The 24000-nt window shown below is 42.3% G+C and overlaps 2 protein-coding genes across 3 annotated transcripts in view; one reads left to right on the top strand and one right to left on the bottom strand.

Moving 5' to 3' along the window:
• The window catches only part of Gcat (Glycine C-acetyltransferase), a 690239-nt gene that overhangs the window by 406022 nt on the left and 260217 nt on the right, over positions 1-24000 (top strand). The gene's annotated exons all lie outside the window — the stretch shown is intronic.
• The window catches only part of LOC137618162 (serine proteinase stubble-like), a 49602-nt gene continuing 46540 nt past the window's right edge, over positions 20939-24000 (bottom strand). For both annotated transcript variants that reach the window (XM_068348212.1, XM_068348211.1), the window contains exons 7-8: positions 22106-22242; positions 20939-21315 (exon numbers count right to left, since the gene is read on the bottom strand). In XM_068348212.1, coding sequence (XP_068204313.1) covers positions 21142-21315; positions 22106-22242 — 311 coding nt within the window. In that variant the 3' untranslated portion in view covers positions 20939-21141. The remainder of the gene's footprint in view (positions 21316-22105; positions 22243-24000) is intronic.

Below are 24000 nucleotides of genomic sequence, written 5' to 3' on the forward strand. Positions count from 1 at the left end.
AGCTACCACATGAAACTTGATTTCCTGTAATTGCTTCGTGTAGTGCTTAAAGAATACCCTGGAAGACTTCCATCCAGTATAGGCACGCAGGTTTTCAAACGACATAGTCTGAAAGAAGTTTAGAGACGAGGAAACTTTTCTCGGATCATGACCTGCGGGTGTACTGTCAGGATCCGCTCTGCGAATAAAGTAGGTGATTTTTGCCCTTATCTGTTTCAAGGATAACGTCGAACCAGAAGTCTCTCCCCCTGAAAAGCTGACCTCCCTTAAAGTCTGAAGTTCTACGAAGATAGACCTTTAGGCATTCCACTGGGCAGAGGGATGCTTCTTCCTTCAGAGGGCAGATTCTCCAGGGACCCCATCTCTTAGTGGGTAGCTCGTTCTTGGCGAGAAACATCGGATCCGGAAAAAGATTCAAGTCTCCGTTCGTTGTAAACTGAATGTGGCCATCATCCCTCGAGAGGGCCACTATTTCACTAACTCTGGCTCCTGAGGCTAGTGCAAAAAGAAATATCACCTTCTGAGTCAAGTCTTTCAGCGAGCAATCTTCATTGTTCAAAGTTGAAGCCAGATGAAGAACCTTATCCAAGGACCATGAAATGGGCTTTGGAGGGGCTGCAGGCCGAAGTTTGGCGCAGACTTTTGGAATCTTGTAGAAGATTTCATTAGAAAAGTCTACCTGGAAGGCGTTTTAGAATCGGCCTAGCCAATGCAGATTTACAAGTAGTAATTGTATTAGCCGCTAATGCTTGTCCGTGAAGATGGATAAAGAAGGACAAACAGAAGTCCGTAGAAATCACTCGCGGTTTCTTCGCCTTAACGAAGGCTACCCATTCCTTCTAGGAAGACTCGTATTGTCTTCTTGTAGACTTTGACTTATATTCTTCTAAGAAGTTAATACTGTCTGCAGAAATCCCTAACCTTTTCTTAACCGCTAGGGTGAGAAAATCATGAGATGAAGGTTCTGGGTTTTCTCTGATGAAGCGTAGACAGTCGATTTCTGCACTTGCTGAGTTAGAACTGGTTCCAGCAACGGGATCAGCTTCAGGCGTAGTTCTGTTATCAGAGGGAACCAGACACTGCCTGGCCACTTGTGGGCCACTATCGCTGCCCTCCCGCGAAAGGATCTCAATTTGTCGAGGGCTTTCAACAACAGGTTGGTTGGTGGGAACAGGTAAATCCTGGACCATCTGTTCCAATCCACAGACATCGCGTCCGTTGCTTCCGCTAGAGGATCCTCATACGGGGCAACATACCGGGATAGTTTCTTGTTGTCGCTCGTTGCGAAGCGATCTACTTGCAGTCCTGGGACTTTGTTCAATATGAAGGAGAATGATCCTGGGTCTAGGGACCATTCGAACTCTATCGGGTTGATCCTGGATAGAGCATCCACTGTCACATTGCGGAATCCTTGGAGGTGGACTGCTGTCAAGTGCCACTTCATCTTCTTGGATAGATGAAAGATGGCCAATATCACTGGATTTAATTGAGGCGATCTTGAGCCCTGTCGATTTATGCATCTCATTATCACTTCGCTGTCTATAACCAGGCGAATATGGATTGAGCAGCGAAGTCTCAGTTTCTTCATAGATAGAAAAACTGCCATGGCTTCCAGGAAGTTTATGTGGAAGGACTTTAAGAGTGGAGACCAGGTTCCCTGCACCTTCCGACGATGAGTGTGACCTCCCCAACCTTCCTTCGAGGCATCGTGTGAACGGTGACTGCTGGTGGAGGTGGTTGCAAGGGTACCTTTCTTCTTAGGTTCTTTGCTTTCGACCATGGCTTGAGAATGGATCGCAGACGATATGGGAATGGTCTCCGTAGATCTCTTCGATCGTTGTAAGCGTATTTTCTCCAGACTCCTGATGCATCTTTTAACTGCACTCTCAAAAGTGGGTCCGTCAAAGAGGCAAACTGGAGAGACCCCAACACTCTCTCCTGTTGTCTTCTTGAAATTCTTCGAGATTGAAGAAGACTTTTGACAGACCTTGCTATCTCCTTCCTCTTTGCTGTGGGCAAAGAGAGGCAATGTGACTGTAGGTCCCAGTGAACTCCCAGCCACTGGAACCTTTGAGCAGGAGAAAGCCGAGACTTTTTCAGGTTGATCTTGAACCCTAGGTTTTCTAGGAATTGAATCACTTTTCTGGAGACTTGCATGCATTCTTCTTTAGATGCTGCCCACACCAGCCAATCGTCGAGGTAGGCCATCACCTGGACACCCATGAGGCATAGTTGTCGAATGACTGCGTTCGCAAGCTTTGTGAATATTCTTGGAGCAATGTTCAGACCGAAGGGCATGGCTCTGAAAACTTATTTTCTTTTCTGGAGCTTGAACCCTAGGTAGGGGGAAACTTGACGGTTGATTGGCACATGCCAGTAAGCGTCCATCATGTTTATGGAGACTGTGTATGCCCGTTTGGGCAGAAGGGTCCTTATGTGCTGAAGCGTCAGCATTCTGAACTTGTAGTTCACAATGAACTTGTTGAGTGGTGATAAGTCCAGAATGACTCTGAGCTTTTCCGAATCCTTCTTCGGAACACAGAATAGCCTTCCTTGGAATTTGATGGACTTTGCTTTCCTTATGACTCTCTTGTCCAGTAGTTCTTGAACGTATTCTTCCAGAACTGGGGTTGATGGTTGGAAGAATTGAGGGAAGCTTGGTGGGGTTGAGTTCCAACCCCAGCCCAGTCCTTTCTTGATCAGGCTGTGGGCCCAAGGATCGAAGGTCCACCGATCCTGAAAATGGATAAGTCTCCCTCTTACCGGCAGCATCTCACTTAGAGTGCTGACTGGAGGATTTACCTCCTTGGCCACAACCACCTCTGTTGCCCCTGCCTCTGAAGGGGCGCCTGGAGGAACCCCGAAAGGAACCTTGAGACTTTGGCTTGAAAGTAGTAGCCTGTCTTTCGTAAACTGGGGTGAACACTGGCGACTGAGAAGCCAGAGTTTGGGGCACCAGTTGAAAGGTGGTGGTAGGTTGTGCCACCGTCTGGGGCACCGTGGCCATGGGAAGCTGTTGCTGCTTTGGCCGAGAGGGCAAGCGAGGTCGTTTAGACTTGTTCTTCGGCTGGGGACCCTCGTCAGCTGAAGATTTCCGTTTTGAAGATAAGCCCCATTTGGAAAAGAGATTTCTATTCTCCGAGGCGGCTTTGTATACAACCTCTTTGACCACTTCACTCGGGAAGAGGTCTTTTCCCCAGATGTTAGAAGCTATCAGCTTCCTAGGTTCGTGTTTAACGGAAGCAGAAGGAAACACGAACTCCCTACAGGCCCTTCTGGCCTTGATGAAGTTGTACAGGTCCTTCGTTACCGTAGCCAAGTGAGCCTTGGCGAAGACCATGTACATATCCGGGGTCTCAGGGATACTAGCCATCGTCTCTAGCCCTGTTTGGAGAGACATGGAAGCAGCCAGGCGTTCCTTAGTCTCGTGTTCTCTCTTTAAGAGAAAATCCGTCAGCTTTGGGAGGTCTTCGTTGAACTGACGTCCAGCGATATCGGCCTCCAGCTTCCCGACTGTGAAGGTGACATGAACATCCTTCCAGTCCTTGTCGTCTGATGGGAAAGCAAGGGAGAAAGGCTTGCTTTCTTCTAATGTGGGTCAAGGCTTTCCTGCCTCCACAGCCTTCATAGCTGCCTTGAACCCTTTATCCATAAAAGGAAAAGCGCATTGGGGGTCAGCAACAAACGATGGGTGTTTTTTGCTAAGAGCCGGCACCTTAGAACTAGTGAAAGCCCTCTCTTTCAGAGTTTTAGAAAATAAGGCTTGTCCCTTAGCAAGCTCAAGGACAATTGTCTCCTTGGGCTCCGTCTCTTCTTTAGACGCCGGTTCATTCCTGAGGCGGACATAGCAGTCCGGATAAGCCCCTCTGCTGGGTTAGAACTCGATTTCCTCCACTGGTACCGTGCCCAGTTTCTCCGAGAGGAAAATTTTGCCTGCTGACATAGGCATATGCTCTGCGTACCTCCAAGGGTTAACGTCAGAGAAAACTGGAAGGTCCTTCACGTTCAGCTTCTTCGGGGTCAAACGTGAAGACACCAACTGCTTGATCTCCTTCCGAAAAGTGGCTTCCTTCTCGGACGACCTCTTCTGTAGGTCCTGCACCATGGAGATCAAGGAGTGAAGAGTGCTCGTGATTGAATCGAGCTGAGGTGGTTGAGAGGAAGTTGATGGTGCCGGATCAGCCGCTAAAGCTGAAGAAACCGAAGCTATTTCGGCGTTCTCAACATTCTCTTCAGGGGGGGGGGGCAACTGCCTCCTGCTCCAACTCTTCCACGAGGAGATTCTTCTCCGTCTCCTCAGAGACGACAGACATGTTGTCGTCCAAGTGGATACCCTCCAATGTATCCGCAACGTCAGGTTCCTTGGTCTGCTGGACCTGAAGTTGAACCAAGGGGATCTCAGGTTTTGTCTGGGGAATAATAGCATCATCATGTGCTCTGGGGAAGAAACAGTCCCTCATCCTAGCATTAGGAAGGTATGGGCCCGAAACATTCTTTTGAAAACCCCTGACCCATTTCCGCAGCGTATCCCTAGCTGCATCCCTAGACTCTAGAGTCTTTTGGTCATCAAAAGCCTCCTTTACCAAGTTTTCACAAATGGTACATACCCGTGGGTCCCAATACTTGAGAACCCCTTTGGTGACAGAACAGCGAGCATGAGCCCTGCACACTCCATGTCCGTAAAAGCTCTTGCTACGGATTCTACAAAAGTTGTTCCCGCACTCGGGATGCTCCTCCTGTAAAGAAAGAAAAACAAATGAGTTTTCTGTGAAATCTTCAGATTTCAAATTAAATTAGGTATTATATTTAGCTTGGATAGAGTAAGCTATAGGTAGGAAAGACACCTACATGTGTCTCCTGTCCAGCCATTTGCTATGACCTCCTCCCATATTGAACTAGGCAATTCCTAAGAATTGATTACTGGAAGAAATTATCCAAGATATATAAAGTGTCCTCTTGACATGTCTTCCATTATGCACAATATGGTAGATAAATCTAATGGAGTTTAACCATTAATAAAAGAGAGAATCATTTCTCCTAAATGATGGTCTCACAAATGGCTACCCAAGAACCACATGTAGGTTGGAAAAAAAAGGGTTTTCCAGGTCACAGCAGTATCTGGCGGCAGTATGCCGTCAGTATTGCCGGTCCCGCCGACACTGCCGGCCCCATCGACACCGCCGAACCTCCGGCACTGCAGGCCTGGTCGGCACTCGCTGGGCCTGCCGGCACATGCCTGCCTGACTGGGCTCAAATACTATTATAAGATATAGTGGATGGAAGGCACAGGCCGGCTGCCGGCAAGCAGCACAGTTGCCGTCAGCCGGTCATAGGATACTTGCCGTCGGCACATCGATCAGCGATGTCCAAGGCAAGAGGAGGCAGCGAACTGCCAGCCTAACCAACCATACAGCCGCCGGCAGAACTAACTGCCGGCGGCTAGCCCATAAGGAAAGTCAGAGAGAAAGGTAAGGATAGAGGACGGCAAAGGATCAGCTATGCCAGCCAGCATCCCGAAAGAGTGTGCCAGTGGAAGAGGGAATTAAATTCGGGCTTCCACTCAACCATATCCCATCATAAGGCATATGGAAGGCAGTCCAAGGGAGGACTCGAGGGCACACTCAAAGATATGAGGTTACCTGCCGGCAGCCGGCCTAGCCGGAAGCCGACAGGGAAATTCAGGCCAGTTCTACAGACACCCATAGGGCATATGTAGGACCACGGCCATAAGGGTGAAGGTTCATCCAACACAAAAGAGATGGCGGGGAAGGGGGTAAAAGTCCATAAGTAAGGTAATACCCTAAGGAATTACCTAACCTGAATGATTCTGATCTCAAAGGTAATCTCAAGTAGGGGAAATCATTTCCCCAGGTTGGGTTAGGTAAAAGAGAACGCCCATAGGACACACTCTTAGAGAACATAATCTCATACTAAGAATTTTAACCAAGAAAGAAACCTATCTTCCAGGACTGTCTGCTAGGCCAGGAAAGGGGAATTGTAAAACAATAACCTTAAAGTAGCCTAGGGAGGACTAGCCTCCTGAACAGCAACCAGACTAACTGGGAAGTTATTTCCCAAGGTAGCTAGATGCCTAACACAGACTTACTCTGATGTCTCGTCCTCAATCCAAACCCGAGGATTGGCAAAGAATCAGCTATGTCAGTCCGAGGAAAGGAGAGAGAAACGAAACGCCCCAGCAAATTTTGCCCGAACATAGGTCACAGCAAAGTTAACTGAGGATAGCCTAGGCTAATCAGAGGGAAAGGGAATTACTCTTAAATCTCCTAGAGATAGTATTCACTTACAAGGTATAGGAGATATCAATCTCCCCTTAAAAGACAATACAAGAGCAAGAAGGGACATATATTAAGTATAGAGAAACGTTCATCGAAACTCTAGTATACTAATATGGAAGAGGAAAATTTACACAGTAATATCTTAATTGTATAAAATATTGCCTGAGCTTCAATAAAACTTTACCAGGAAGGTTATATCATGCATTAAGTGTGTAGATACTTAGGCTAGGAAGCCTGGCACTTGTGAGGCTCGATTATAATATCCAAATCCACGACAACAATGACATAATATAAGAATCCCTAGCTAAGGAAACTAAATAGCTAAAGTTATTAAAGCGATTAATGCCGGGAATATCGTTCTTGCTAACTAAATGAACAAAAGAACGATTGCGTCCATGACGCCATCCGGCTGGCAACAGCTCTTGTTACATTAATCACGATCTCAATCGAAAAACAAAACTGGCAAGAGCTTACATTTACACAATTCAAAGATATTACTTAACTTTCCAGATGCTGATGAAGCGGGGGAATCCATCACAACGATGAAAAAGCTTTCAAAATAGCGAGATAACTCGGGAAAAACACCGGTCACCGAAGCTACAAACGAAAGAATGGCTTAGGTGCTGCCTCGCGGTGGCGATTGGGCGAACTATTGCAGTACATTAGGAGAATCGAGTGTTTACCTTTTTAACGACTCTCCTATTTTCTTGCCACTTTTCCCTCTCGAAGTGAAAATTGCTATTTGGGGTGTAAATAGCTGTGAGATGTGTCAAGATACGTCCTTACGCGATATCCCTTTGTGAATTTTTAAGGGATACTCGCTCCAGGAGTTAGAATTCCGGATACCTTCGGTAAATTCTCTGGGATATATCACTGTAGTCACATATGACCTAGGAAGCTACTTATGAAGGAACGTCCATCAGGACGACATGGCTCTTTCACCCAAAAATTCAACTTCATGCCCCTCTATTTGTAGCTTGCACTAATTTTTAGCTAGATCTCTATTAAGGTATTCAGCAACCCCAGATCTACATTCGGGAGATGGAATAGATGCAGAGAGAGTAGTATCATCTGCATATGCACCAAACTGGTTTTCTAGACCAAACCTCTTGTCATGCGTATATAATGTGAAAAGTAATGGGCCAAGAACGCTACTATGAAGAATATCAGATATCGCATTCCAATACAGTGCTCACTATAGTACCCATCAATAACAACTCTTTGCGATCTATTACTTGAAAATTCAATAATAATGCTAAGAAACGACACACCCACTCCCAACTGTTTGAGTTTGAAAACAAGGGCCTTATGATTAGCATGGTCAAAGGTACCACTAAAATCAAGACCAATCATACAAACTTCCTGACCACAATCAAGGGATTTCCGTACAGCATTGGAGATTCTAAGAAGGGCATCACATGCTCCAAGGCCTTTACAAAAACCAAATTGCAAACTAAGGAACAGATGATTACCTTCAGCAAACCTATTAAGACAGTCAAAAACTTTAGATAATCCGGGAGTTATGAGAATTGGGCAATAATCAGTTGGTCTTGAGCTACCACAACCACATTTACATAGTGGAGTAACATTTCCAATTCTCCAGCAAGTACTAAAAGCTCCTCTTCTTGTTAACTTGCACAAAATAACAGGTAACTTTGGTGCTAAGAAATCTGCATTTTTTATAAAAAAACAAAAAAACAGGAAAAATACCCTTTGGGTCTACGCCTCCTTAAGCATCAACTGCAATTTCACGAGATCGAAAAGCTGAACTGGTTAGTATAAAGAGGCCTACGTGGTATAGGCCTACAACCATACCCTTTCATCAAAGGTGGAATCAGGTTACTATAGGCATTACTTTTGGGTCTTTACAGTGTCTCCTATGTTCTTAACAGCGCCCACTTTTTACCCATCTACTGGTTTTGCAGTAACTTGATGTTTTGAGAAGAAACTCTTAATTTGTTCTCAAAACATCAATTTTAAAGGTTCAAAGGCCGCTCAAGAATGGCAGGGGCCTGGGACAGTGACAGTGGCATATCGAGTAGGACAATGACCTAGAGACTGATCATATGTACATATGATCATTGCCCAAGCCCCCTCTCCACCCAAGCTAGGATCAAGAAGGTCCAGGCAATGACTGCTGATGACTCAGCAGATAGACAGATAGGCTCCCCCCCCCATCTTTAGCTCAAAAGGATGGTGAAGTAGCAGCGACCAAAGAAACATAAGAGTCTGAGCGGGACTCGAACCCTAGTCTGGTGTTCCCCAGTCAGGGACGTTACCACATCGGCCACCACAACCCTGAGATGTAACCAGTCTGCCTCAAAATCGAAGTAGCCTATATGTGTTTGTCTGAATTTTATCCTTTAAGATATGTATATATTTTTTTAAATTTTTAAATGAGGAAAGAAACATTCTAGCACATAAAGCCCTCTTCTATCAGAGCTGTGTCTACGTGGTACAACATTCGGTTCCTGTTTGTGAGTTCAGTGAATCGTTCCTATCATATTGCCACCCGTCCATCCAGCTGTGAAATGTCGATGTTGAATGTGAATTGGAGAGAAAAGGAGATGTACTGCTTGTGTAGTGTATGCGATGTAAAAAAAGGAAAATTTCAAGAAAAATTAACCCATTTAAAAGTGTTAAAAGGTTTTTATAGATGATAGGGCTCGGAAGGAGGGATGACAGTATAAAAATGAGAGAGTGGATGATTCAGAAGTATTAAAGAGGTAGACAAGTTGAAAAGTTTGATGTATGGTGTGGAAGAAGTATTGGAAAGAAATGCCTTGATATCCAATAAGTGCGAAGGTTCATACAAAATGGAAAAGAATGGTAGTCTTCTGTTGTATAGAAGTGTATGAAGCCACAAGTTTGGCGATTTTGAACGCTTCAGGCGTTAAATTAGGAATGTTATGATTACTAAATTAATTTAATTTCTCTAAAACCACCCCATAGGGGGAGCCACTTTATGTTGAAATAAGTGACGAAATAAGAAGTTATCTTTGAGTGTTTACCGTGAGTGAGCGCAAGGTAGATAGAGAGGATGATATAGTGAAGTTTGTTGGTATTCGGTTTTATAAGTAAAACATCTTTGCTCCCTACATCAAGAGTCAATGATATCTAGAGGGAATGGTAATGCGCTTTTAAGTCATTGAATGCCAACCAACTATGACTTGCCATTTTACCTGTTTTTTTTTTCTTTTTTTTTCTACTATTCTACATAAGTGGCCTTTTATAACCTTTACAACGCCCTACAATGCGGTATGTTGTCTTACACCCTTTCCCTTTAACTTTCAGTTCATAGCACAATATCTGGTTTCTTCAGTTGCTACTTAGCGCTGGCGGTCTCTTTGAGGCCAGGGCCTGGAGGATAGTTCAAATTCCACGAATAAGATAGATATTACGACCGGGTCAGTTTCTTTGCTAAATAGTTTGGGAAGGTAAATTTTGTTGTCAGCTTTGTCGTCTTCAATGTTTTCGCTCTGTTTATTTAGTTATTTATTTTACTATGGTTAATGACTTAGGCTATACATCTTTCCTTGTGTCTGAACAAATTGATTCTTTTTTTATCATTGACTATTTTCTTTTTGTGATCCTCAATCAGCCTTTATAGGAAGTTTCTGTAAAATAACACAAATTTCTATACAAACATCAGTTGTATTTCGGGTCGAAGGATATGTAACCATGTCTCCTCTACATGTGAGTAAATAAGTTACACCTTTTCCACGTTAAGGGAAAAGCTTACTGATGAAAAGGAAAAATATGTATTGGAAATGTAGCCTTGTGAAAGACATACTTGAAAAGCCTTAACATTCAGGAGGATGGCATCATGGCTCCTTATGCATTGAGGTATTACACATGCTGCTGATGGTCTATCTATGTGTGTATGAAGTGGTAATGTTGTGCGAGTGTTATGCTCAACTACGATTCAGCAACAAATTTTGAAAATGGCAGTGACAGTTGTGTTGTTTTGTCTTTTCTGAAGGTATTCTTCACTAAGGAGGAGGTTAATGTTTAAAAAAAAGATCGACCGATATTTGTATTAATGACTGATACGGAAATTTCATCGTCATATCCACTATTATAGTTAGTCACCATACGATTAAGAAACCCCTTATCAAACATAATCATGTAAGAGTGTCCCTGACCTGAACGAAATTAGAATCTTTGGAGTAGGAGATTGTATGATAACATTCTTTTCATTGTGTTTCATCTATGTAACAGGTCGTTACAGAACAATGGCTGTTTCAGATAAACACATAAAATTCTCATCCACAACCTGTTTAGCCTCACACACATAGTGCACCATTTGCGTTTACCATGCAAGCATTCATTGCTCCGTAGTCTGAGCCTCACCATTCCAATACCAAACACACTTGTCTCAGATCCACTCGTACGCTTGAACAATTCATTCATCTGACTGGACGTTTATGCTTTGCTTCCATCATAAATAGTTTAATGGCTCTTACAACTTATCCTGTAAACAGAATTTTCTCAGCACTCTTCACAGCATCTTATTATTGGCCCTTTCAAAAATTTGTTTTAGGTCCAGGTTTATCATTTGTAGGTTTTTTCACGTATCTAATATGACCAGTTTGAAAATGCTTTATATATCATAACAAACAGCTTATCTGTACAAACCGCCTTATTCAGACCCACACAGATGCTCACTAATTGAGCTCTCCATCTATACTGTATTACAATCTTAAACAAAATACTATAGTGCAGATTACATGTTATACTAAGTAGCATTATACTAAATGGTTCTAACAGTCTCATTTATCAATTTTATCTACATGAAAACTTATTTTTTGCGCACATTACCTCGGAACCTTTCACATTCTGACATACTGTACTTGCACACAATGGTCAGACGCATAATCACACCATTGTCACCCTCCAAAACATCTTGCTCAAATTCTGTTGGGTTTGTATTCTTTAACATCTTGATTGTCCTCTTTACATCCCCAAAAAGCCTATTTTACAAGCCTTGTAAAACTTACAGTTACCCTTCTCTTTAGCGGCAGCTTTCAGCTCCTCCCCTTTGGTTTTCTGCATTCAACAATTGTGTAATGTTCCCATTGTCAGTTCTGTTCTACATTGACTTTGTCATTTATTCTTGAGTCTCATTTGCTCATTAACCATTCCCTATATTTATATCGCTTCAGAACAATTTAATTTCCTTAAGTTACTTTCTCATATTTGCAACTGTCTTCATCCTTTCCTTTCTGTTTCCTTCCTTTTTTTTTTTTTTTTAACTGCCCCCTTCAATCTCATGTACAACTGTCCGTGGAAACATGTGTTGTTTAATTGACCTTTTCTAACCATACCACCTGCTGCTCTTATTCCTTCTCACTCTCGCTTATAGTGTATCTACAAACCTTTGCGTACGGTTTTTAAATGTTAGTTCAATTTTCAGCCTCGTGTTGCTTATAACCTCTCCAATTTATATTTCCTTTCAACTTAATTTTTGCTTCAACCAAATAATGATCAGATAGACATCTTGTTAAAGTCCACCAACCTGCATTCCCATTTACTTTTCTAATATATAGAAAACCCTTTTCATCGTCAGTTTCTCTTTCCAAATTCTACTTGTTAACATTCTTCATTGGATACCATGTACTTTATTTTTACAATGAAACTTTTTCCAACATATTTCCACGAGTTCACCTTCTCATTGACTAGTTTACCTCAGTAACTATAAAACGGGTTTTGAGCGAAGCGAAAAATCTATTTTAGGCTGAGATGGCCATGTCGTCCTGATGGAAGTTTCTTAAAGTAGCTTCCTAAGGGATATATGTACTACAGTGATATTCCCAGAGAATTTTACCTTTAGGTATCCAGAATTCTAACTCCTGGCGCAAATATCCTTAAAATTTCTCCCAAGGATATCGCATAATATCAGTGGACGCATCCTTGACACGCCTTCATAGCAATCTGCACCCCAAACAGCATTTTGGCTTCGAGGAGGATGTGGCAAAATAAAATGGAGCCGTCCAAAGGCTCTCCCCGCTCTCGTAATACTATTGGGAATACAACAGCGCCATTCCCACGATGGCGGACATTCTTTGTAGCATTGAGCGTGGTGTTACAGATACAGTACCACTGGAGGGATACTGTGAAGATCTTTTCTTTTAGAAGAGATGGGTGGGTCCATCAGGACGACATGGCCATCTCACCCAAAAATAGATTTTTTGCTTCGCTCAAGACCCGTTTTTGGGCTCAAGCCATGTCGTCATGATGGAAGCATACCAGAGCATTAGTGTATCTGTGGATTTTTAATCAGTGCCTTAACCTTATAGCAACCTTTTCTATGGTCATGGGGACCACATGAGACAAGGGACGTTACCGTTATTCGTCACCATCACTAATCATAACCAATGTTAGTGCTTCCTGCCTCCTACAGGGAAGAGTCATTCTAGACAGTAGAAAAGGGATCTTGAGGTTAACATTCATAGTATGTCCAAACATAAGTACACACTGAATATACAAATTGTCTCATAATTGTATATTTTGCTAAAATAACCTCAGTGTCTCTTATGTCTAAAATTTGATGCATACAAATATATGAGGGATACTTACTTCGGTAAGTTGAAGAACTCTGGCATGTATACATACAATTGTCTGGCAAAGGTGGACGCACTACATTCTAATAGACATTTATTACTAATAAATGACTAAAAGATGTTCAATAAAACGAATGTAGTATGACAATGGGATTATACCTGTAACAAGTACAGAGACTATATTTCCTTCTTGATGGAAGAAATGATGAATGCCACTCTCAGACTGAAGAAACATTATAAAACAATTTCTCTTCATAATTCCTGTACTGGTTACTTCTATCTGCACTGTGTACTTCGTACACCGGCACTAGTGGTATCTATATAATTCCACACCTGGGGTTTTGAACAGATCTAGTGTTATCATGGTAACACTTAATTAAAAGAAGTCACACCTAAGAATGGTGACCACTTCTTCCTTTAATTGACAGTCCCAGTCAATTAGCTGTTCATCGTAGAGTTAGACGGCAGGTTAAATATTCTACCTGGCGTCACCACATATTGCTTCAGATCATGGATTTGTCTAGCATAGTGTATGTAGAACACTCTGAATGATTCTCATCCGTTACATGTGCGAGGACATGTGAGGTCCCAAACCATAAACTGTTTACCACAGTAATTAAGGGGCAGGTTTTAATACACTACCTGCCGCCACTACGAAGTGTTTCAGTTTATGCACTTGTTTTGCATAGTGTTTGTAAAACACTCTGGATGATTTCCATCCAGTGTATGAACGAAGGCGCTCAAAGTCCATATACTGAAAGAAGTTCAGTGATGAAGCAGTCTTTCTCGGATCATGACCTGCGGGAGTACTGTCCGGATCCGCTCTACGAATAGAGTAGGTGAGCTTCGCCCTTAGTTGTTTTAGGGATAAATTTGATCCAGAAGTTTCTCCTTTAAAGAGCTGTCCTCCCCTGAAGTCTGAAGTTCTACGAAGATAGACCTTTAGACACTCTACAGGACATAGAGAGACATCTTCCTTCAGAGGGCAGATTCTCCAGGGACCCCACCTCTTAGTGGGTAGCTCGTTTTTAGCGAGAAAGGATGGATCAGGAAATAGATTCAGTTCTCCCACTATTTCACTAACTCTAGCCCCGGAGGCGAAAGCGAACAGAAAAATAACCTTTTGGGTTAGATCCTTAAGAGAACAATCTTCATTGTTCACAGATGAGGCATAATGTAAGACCTTGTCCAAAGACCAAGAGATGGGCTTTGGTGGTACCGCCGGCTTAAGCCTAGCACATGCCTTCGGAATCTTATTAAAGATTTCATTTGCCAGATCCACTTGAAAGGCATATAGGAGAGGCCTAGTCAAGGCTGACTTGCACGTATTAATCGTATTGGCCGCCAGACCTTGGCTATGAAGGTGGACAAAGAAGGACAGACAGAAGTTCATTGAAATTTCTTTCGGTCCTTTTGCTTTGACAAACGCAACCCACTTTTTCCAGGAAGACTCATATTGTCTTCTAGTTGACTTGGCCTTGTATTCTTCTAAGAATTCTATATTGCCTTCTGAGATCCCAAACCTTTTTCTAACTGCTAGAGCGAGAAAATCATGAAATGAAGGGTTTGGGTTCTCTGTGATAAAACGAAGGCAGTTAATTTCTGAATTTTCGGAAATATACCTAGGGTCAAAGCTAGGACCAGCCTCATCTAGTCTATCAGCCTCACTAGAGGATCCTCGTATGGGGCTATATAGCGAGGTAGTTTCTTGGAGACGCTCGTGATGAAGAGGTCGAATTGTAGTTCTGGGACTTTTTCCCATCTGGGAGGGAATATGTCTGCGCCCATGGACCATTCCAACTCTATCGGTTTGTATCGAAATAGAGTATCCACCGTCACATCGTGGATCAGTTGTAAATGAACTGCTGGTAGGTGCCGTCCCTTTAAGAGAGGGATGGGTAACTTCACCAAGACGGAATGAGACGTTCGAATGTGACATCTTATTACCGCTTCAGTGTCCCAGATCAGTCGTAGGGAGTCTGATCTGTGTGGAGGGGGCTTCCCCACCCATGAAAGGACCAGCAGAGTCTTGGGACTTTCGTGCTCTAATTTCTGTTAGTGAAGCGATTAAAGAGGGACTGATCTCAGTCTTTTTTCATCTCTTCAAGCGTTTGATGCGTGTTTTCTCCAAGCTCTTAACGCATCTTTCCGGTGTGCCCTTAGCACCAGGTCTGTCCCTATAGCGAACTGGGGAAAGTTTAGCGCTTTTTCCTGTTGGCATTTTGGAATTCTGACTGAATACCTGAGTCTCTTGACAGACCTCACGAGCTCCTTTTATTTTTCCAAAGGAGAGGAGAGTTGATGTGACTGAGGGCTTCGATGGTTTTTTAAACATCGAAACCCTTGAGCTGGAGAAAGTCGAAACTTCTAGAAGCTTATCTTGCATCCGTGATGTCCCAGGAACCGGGTCATCTCTTTGAATGCACATTGGCTGGACACTTCGGGTGCTGCCCACTCCAGCCTCTTGTTCTGGTATATTAATACCTGAACTATTTCTAGGCTTCAATTTGACGTGACTAAGTTCGTCAATCCTTTGAAGATACTTAGGACTGTGAGTCCGACACGTATCTTCCTTAGGATGAATGTTACTCTCTGTAACATGAATTTTAGATAGGAGGAAGGGGGTTGGTTGACTGGAAGGTTCCGAAGGACACTTTTCAGGTCTGACAAGACTACGAACTCCCTTAATTGGAACAAGGTGATCCATGTGTGATCCATATGTTCAGAAGGATTAACATTCAGAACTTGCTGTTTTTTATGAACTTGTTGAGTGGCAACAAGTTCAGAATGGCTCATTGATAGCTTGAGTCCTTCTCGTGAACACGAAGCAGCCTTCCCTGGAACTCGATGAGCTAAAGTTTTCTTACTACCTGTATGCCCTATAGCTCTCAGGTATACTCCTCCAGGAGGGTTTTGAACTGTAGGAGAAGGTAAGGAAATGATGGTAGGGACATTTCTGTTTCCCATTAATGGCTCATCTTGAATAGGCTTTGGACCGAAGGATCGAAGGTCCTGCGATCCTGAGGGAAAGTTCCTCCTAGCCGAAGCGTCTTTATGCTTTGAGTTGTCAGTAGACTTAGACTTTTGACCATCTGCCTGTAGCACCGTGGTCACTGGAATAGTGGGATGTAGTTGAGCAGCCCGGATATTTCCAGTATTTCCAATCTTCTTTTTAGGTTGGGGACCCAAAACCACAGAAGATTTTCTCTTTGAAGGAATGCCCCATTTGTGGAGAAGGCTTACCCGCCTCTACCGCTTTGGCAACAGAAGTAAATGCCTTCCCCATAAAGGGGAATGAGAGTGAAGTAGGAGCAAGAAAGGAAGGGTGTCCGTTATTCAGTGAGAATACCTTCGACTCTGAATAACCCGCCTTTCTTAGACTACCTGAAAGGATAGTCTGTGCCTTATCATGGTCGAGAATCAAGACCTCCTTTGGTTCCGTTCCTTTTCTTGACTTTGGTTCGTACTTCAGTCGAACCCAACAATTAGGGAAAGCATCAAAGCTTGGCCAGAATTGAATTTTGTCCAAAGGAACTGCACCTATTTTCTCTGAGATGCAGAGATTGCCATTTGAAATCGGCATTTGCTCCGCGAACCTCCAGGGATTGGTTATGGAGCATGTTGGTAGGTCTTGATTCATGGGTCGTTTGACTGACCCCTGGGAAGCGACAAGAGAAACTTTACGAGGATCTATCTTGCGTTTTACTTCCTGCTTTTCGTTTTGTCTATGAAAGCTCTCTATTCGATTCTTCAGCTGGATACATAATTGTACCACATTATCCAAATTAGGGGTAGAAGACGAAGATGTCGACATCGATGGCTCTAAAGCCGGCACAGGCGGAGGAAATTCCGATGCAACATTTTCCTCTTCTACCTTGGGGCATTTCTTGCCCTTAATCCCAAAGGTTTTCTGGCTGTCAGGGGATGTAGTTAGCTCCTGAGGCACTACTGTTTCCTCACTTGCTTCCGGAAATAGTAGCTTACGCATCCCGTCATTAGATAGGAATGGTCCCGGAGAGATCTTTTGAAAGCCTCTCACCCAGTTGCTTAATTTATATTGAGCTGCATCCCTAGTCTCTGTAGACTTGGGATTTTCAAAACCTTCGGACATTAATGTCCGACATATATTGCAAACCTGTGGGTTCCAATAATGTAGGGATCCGGAAATAATATTGCAGGGGGCATGAAACCTGCAAGTATTATGACCGTAAAAATACTTACTCTTGGGCTTGCAGAGGACTGCAGCACAAGGTATCTGGTGTTCCTCCTGTAAAGAAAGGAAAACCCAATGAGTGTACAATGGATTATCTCCTTGACAATCAACATGCAAATGTCCTTTACAATAGAGTAGCTTAGGATAGTAAGCTATAAAGGGATAGTAGGAGATACATACTTGTGTACCCCTGTGAGCAAATGCTGTTGCCTCCCCTCAGTATTAACTACATGGAGATTTCTCTATAGAGTAACTCCAAGTAGAAGGACTCTTACCCCTAGGGGTAGAGAAGTATCAAATCACTGTCCCAAAATAATGTTAATACTGTGGGGTCAGGATGACTGATTCTCGATCAGAATATTGAAGAAACTATTCATTCAATATATGAACGGTACCAGCAGAATGCTCGTACAAGGGTACCCAAGGTATGTCAGAAAATACTACTGTATCATGGTACTGTAGTTTTCTAATTGCATTAAGTCTATATTGCAATTTACTGGCTACTGTACATCATGTATAGTAGTCTAGTCATTATTCTGCCTTCATAGTAGCATATGACAGTATGGTCCATCTAGCATGAAGCCAGCTGGACTAGGAAAATAAAGACATATATTTGTATATCCCACTCAGCCTATTTGCTGTAGTCTTCCTACTATATTAAAATATAGTTTCCTGATCAGGGAGACTCAAGGAAAAAAGGCTCCACCCTTTAAGGGTTAGGAGTGTATTACTCCTGCCTTGAAGTGTTTAATATTGTAGGGTAATCCTAATACTGATTTCTAATCAGAATATTGAAGAAATCATATTCATTCAATATAGGATTGGGCTCAGCAAATGCCTGTGTTGGATATCCAAAATATATTGGAAATAACTACTAGTATAATCTATATAGTAGTTTTCTATCTGCAGTATATTCTATACTGCAGATATACTGGCTACCTGTATAAAATATACAGTAGTTCAGCCGGCATGTAGCCGGCATAGCTAGGTCTTGCCGGCATACCCGGCATGCTAGCTAGAGAGAGAGAGAGATATCATGGAAAAAAGGGTACTCCTTACTGTGAATGTATACAGTAATTAAGGATGTAATTTGCCTTTTTCCAGAAAGAAGGTTCTAATAGAAGGGGAGAATGTACCATTCAGGCTTTCATGCAGCTACAGTACTATTGCCGACAGGGTACCGCCGATACTATGCCGTCCGGCAAGACCAGCAGTACCAGTACAATCGGCGTGCTGCCAACTGAGTCAGCACTATCTGTGCCGGCCTGGACGGCAGTACCCCGGCAACAGGACCTGTAGCAGCAGTCCAAGGGAGGACTGAAGAACCTTGGGAACAGAAGGGACTTCCCTCTCACGGCCATCATGGTCGCTTGCAGCCATCTTGGCTGCCGGCTGGGCCGGCAGTTGCCGACAGATGATGTGGTTGGCGGCAGTATGCTCTGCCGTCAGCCAAAGACATGGCTAGAGAGGGAGTCTGGCTGGCTCCGGCAACCTACTAGCAAAGGAAGGTTGCAAGATGCCGGCCTAAAGAAAGACAATGGCTCCACCATCAAAAGTGGACAGAGGGGTAGGGAACAGGGTCCTGTAACGAGTGTGAAAGGAACTGGCAAAAATTGTCAGTCCTACCACCTGTAAAAGAAACTCTGTTTCGGTATCAGCAGAATCCCAGGGAACAGGAGAGACTCGGTTCTCCATCCCAGAGATTGCCGACACAGTTAAGGGGATGGCGGCACTGCCGCCTCCTCTCAACAAGAAGAAACAGAGTTCCAGTGCCACGTATCCTAGGCTAAAGAAAATTACTCTTCAGCCCAGAGTACTGTGGCATAGGACTAGTCTTTTAGTCGCAAGGAGAAGATGGCATCCTACCATAACTTCAAGTGCGGCTAATGAGGGCTAACCTCCATTACCGGCCACCTAGCCGGCAGGGGAATGATGGTATCCTACAACCCATTCGCCCTGCCGGCAGGTCGCCGACATAAGACTAAATATTCTGAGATTCTGACTAAATCCCAAAACCCGAAGGTATACCACAACCAACGGTTAAGGGAAGAGGCAGGACAAACCCCAAGTTAGCCATGTCTGAATAAAATTCAAGGCATGGCTATTAGGGTTGTAGCCTGAGGCTACACTCAGAGGGAAAGAGATTACCCTTAAGTCTCCGAAGAGACGTGTAATGTTTCATAACATTATAGGAGGTATCAATCTCCACTGAATGAAAACAATACACGAGGGTAACCGGGGAAAGTCTGAACATATAGTAAAACGTCTAGGTAAGGTTACCTAGGCTATACGAGATCTCGGTTACCTAAATCACCGAAACTCTAACTATACGATCGACAGAGAAAAGGGGGAAACAAAAATTATGCACATTATCGAGACTTTACAAGAATAATTGCCTAAATAGATAAATAATTTAAATAATTAAATAAAGCTATTTAAAACTGGAAATCGTTCTGCTATCTAAATAACACATGCCTAACGAACGATGCCGCCATGGCACCTCCAGTAACTGGCCTAGCTCTTAAACACAATAAAATACTCTAATTTCATTGTGAAACAGGAGCTAAAAATATACTCATAGTAAAGACCCAATACTCAACTTTCCAGAGGTGGAAGAAGATGGAGAAAGCTTGATATTATTCCTGTATAACGATCGAAAAGTTAGATCACCAGGAAATATCACCGAGCGAGATCGCTACAAAAAAAGGAATGTGCGCCATCGTGGGAATGGCGCTTTTGTATTCCCAATAGTATTACGAGAGCGGGGAGAGCCTTTGGATGGCTCCCTTTTATTTTGCCACATCCTCCTCGAAGCCAAAACGCTGTTTGGGGTGTAGATTGCTATGGAGGCGTGTCAAGAATGCGTCCGCTGATATGCGATATCCTTGGGAGAAATTTTAAGGATATTCGCGCCAGGAGTTAGAATTCTGGATACCTAAAGGTAAAATTCTCGGGGAATATCACTGTAGTACATATATCCCTTAGGAAGCTACTTTAAGGAACTTCCATCACGACGACATGGCTTGAGCCCAAAAACAACTTCATCTATTTGTCTGTCTTATCCCATTGCTCTTGAATAATCCATTGCACAATTCACCAATGATCTCCAAAGCTGGCAGGCAGAGCCTTAAGCTCTGAAACGGTCTTCCTCCTCCTTGTTCATTCTTATCCCTTGCACAGTTCTGTTACAATTCTCTCCTGCCACTCCCAGTTTAAACCAGTTGATCCACAAATAAACACATTTTTTCTCTTTTACCATTATCATAGTTTTCCATCGCGATAAAGGACATCTCTTCCCTGTCTCTACACCTGTCAGCTACCTTTGATGCAAAAATATTTTGACCTCATTCATAAACTGTCTTCCCTTTCTTGTTTGTTTAATTGTGTATTAACATATTCAACTTTGTCGGATCTGATTTAATTTGGAATATTTTCTTGCTCTACTGAATTCTATGAATTTAAGGATTCCCAGAAGCAAAATGATGGTGGGAAAACCTTTATTTTGGGTGGATACTGCTAGTGCTGCCTTTTGACACTGGCACAGGAGCTTCATACTGTAAGAGTATGGGATTTGAGTTGCATATAGGAGGCAAATGATATTTTTTTTGGAAGGTTTTTCTCTCAGATCTGCAAGATCCGTCACTCGCTAGAAATATCTTCGTCATTCAAAAGAACTTTGTCATTTTTATGCAAAGTTGTACTGAGGTTCAGTAAGCAGTTGATATGAGTTAATTTTCAATGTTAATAATAAAAAGATGTCCTGGAATTTTACAGTGTTGTCAAAAGATTTGATGTTTCTTAACAGTTTATCCTTGTTATTGTCAACTGTAAGAAAGATCTGTAGAACCCTCAAATGAAAATCTTCAGCTCATCAAGAATTTATTTTGTGCATACATCAAAACAGTGGAACATACATTTCAGTATGTAGACATTATTTAAGTCTTTAAATCATAATAAAACCCAAAAAAGAAAACAATTAATAATTCATGGAAGTGAATGATGCAAAATTACTTTTTGCAATGGGCGATCGTCGTAAGTGGGACAGCTCAATTACAGGCATGGGCATCAGTTAACAGGTTGTTGAAGAACCCGTATTCGTATCAATCCAAGTCCTGAAGTATGGGACACGGGTGTAAACACCAGGTTTCTCGGGATTTGCACATCCTTCGCCGTAGCTCACGATACCAATTTGTGCCCATCGGTTTGGACAGAAGCGAACCACGAGGGGTCCTCCACTGTCACCCTGGGGACATGAGAGAAAAGAAAATACATTAATCATTTTCAGTTCGGCTTTAAAGTTACTATGAGATTTATTCAGTTCTTGCTGTTCCCATTTGGATAAATGTTTCTGCTTTCCTTCCATTAAGATACTGCCTTCCTGATCCCTAACCCTTGACAACCTATATGTCTTACCTGACAAACTAAATCAAGGATTTTTAAAGAAATATATATAAATGTTAAATTATCCCCTAACTCAAGAAGTGACCTTTATATCTTACGTGAAAAACTAATTATAGGATTCACATAGATCTATGCTTAAATGTTTGTAATTTTGCTTTCATTATATCAAGTCAAACCAAATAAAGAGAAAAATAGAATACTTGAATAAACAAACAAAACATGGTGAGAATGAAACTGGAAGTTTGGTATACATTTTAGTGTGTGAAAAATTCTTTATATGAAGACCAAAGCACACAAGAGCTGAAGGTAACAGCGAATAAAATCTCCTAAGTTAGAAAAGAGGAAAAGGATCAACGAACGGCCAACATTATTCCAAAACCATAAAGAAAGAAAACTAACTCAGAGGCAGTATATATGCTCCAAAGAATACCTTTTTTTTTTTTTTATAAACATACACTATATTTGAATACCAAATATTTAATTAATCTTAACAATGTATTACGATTTCTAAAATACATTATATTTCATTATCAAACATTTCATTAACCTTATCAATGTACAAAACCAAAAATACACTACATTTCATTACCAAATATTTCATTAATCTTAACAAAACAATTCCGTACACAAACCTGGCAAGTATCCTTGAAAGCGGTGAGAGCACACACAACAGAGGAGGTGTCCGCGGGGAGTACTGTCTGGCTCTCACACTGAGTGTTCGATATGATGTCAAGGACCACTTCCTGCAGGTCATCGGCATTAGAGCCCTCTGAAAGTTCATGATCCATACAAAATCAGGATTAGTACTAAAGGAATAGTATGTTTTTATATGAATTTATTGTGAAGATTTTGTTAGAATTTACTGTATGGGTGTTATTATTATTATTACTTACTTACTTACTAAGCTACAACCCTAATTGGAAAAGCAAAATACTTTAAGCCCAAGGGTTCCAACAGGAAAATTAGCCCAGTGAGGAAAAAAGAAATAAGGAAAAACTACAAGAGAAGTTTAAGAACAATAACAACATTAAAATAAACCTTTCATACATAAACTATTAAAAAACTTGGAAATAACAAGAGGAAGAGAAACAAGACAGAAGAGTGTGCCCGAGTGTACCCTGAAGCAAGAGATCTCTAACCCAAGACAGTGGAAGACCATATTATAGTGGCTATGGCTCTATCCAAGACTAGAAAACAATGATTTGATTTTGGAGTGTCCTCCTAGAAGAGCTGCTTACCATAGCTATAGAGTCTCTTCCACCCTTGCTAAGAGGAAATTAGCCACTGAACAATTACAGTGTCGTAGTTAACCTTTTGAGAGAAGAATTGTCTGGTAATTTGGTAATTGTCAGTGTTGTCAAGATGAAATTAGCATAACGAGAGAGAGAGAGAGAGAGAAAGAGAGAGAGAGAGAGAGAGATCCAATGTAGTACTGTCTGGCTAGCCAAAGGACCAACAACTCTAGCGGTAGTATCTCAACGAGTGGCTGGTGCCTAGGCCAACCTACATGCACACAAATAGGCAAATGAACGATTATATACACATGCATATATATTTATATATATATGTTTGTGTAATATATATATACACTATATATATATATATATATATATATATATATATATATATATATATATATATATATATATATATATATATACGGATTTTGAGCGAAGCGAAAAATCTATTTTTGGGTGAGATAGCCATGGTGTCCTGATGGAAGGTTCCTTATTGGTAGCTTCCTTGGGTATATTAACTACTAAGATATTCCCAGAGAATTTAACCACAGGTTATCACAGAATTCTAACTTCTGGAGCGAGTATCCTAAAGGTTTCCCTTTAAGACATCGTATATCAACAGGGGACGCATGTATTAACGCGCCACATAGCTATCTGCACCCCATATAGAGTTAACGCTTCGATATGGAGGGGCGGAGAATAGCTGGGGAGCCGTTCCACAGCTATACTCGTCCGTGGCTACTTTTGGTACTCGAAACGTAAACAAACGGGCGCCATTGCTAAATGACGTCACGTCCGTCCTCATCCTGATGCCAGTTGCTTGCCGATCACCATGATACAGCAGGACAGGGTGGGGCCTGAAAGGCTGGACGAAAGTAGCAGGGAGTGTCCATCAGGACGCCATGGCTATCTCACCCAAAAATAGATTTTTCGCTTCGCTCAAAATCCGTTTATTGGGCTCAAGCCATGGCGTCCTGATGGAAGAATACTAGAGAATCAATGTATCGTGGTAGATTTTCCCTTGTAGAGTAAGTGCCGAGGGCTTTGAATAAGGTAAGCATAGTTACCTCGATAGAGGTTCCGTGGGGATGTAACTTCCTGCCCCCCTTGGCAGAGAAGTCCCAACGGACCATGCCGAAGATCAAAGTGGTCATCGAAGGGCTACCCACCTTGCGGAGAGAACGTGAAGAACTCGAAGACAAGACAGAATGGTTGATATTCATATAGGAATATTCTCAATAACAGAAAAGTGGTGGTTAGGCACTGCATTTCATAGCAAGAGAACGATC

This window comes from Palaemon carinicauda, chromosome 24 (assembly GCF_036898095.1).
Source record: "Palaemon carinicauda isolate YSFRI2023 chromosome 24, ASM3689809v2, whole genome shotgun sequence".
In the NCBI taxonomy this organism is placed as follows: domain Eukaryota; kingdom Metazoa; phylum Arthropoda; class Malacostraca; order Decapoda; family Palaemonidae; genus Palaemon; species Palaemon carinicauda.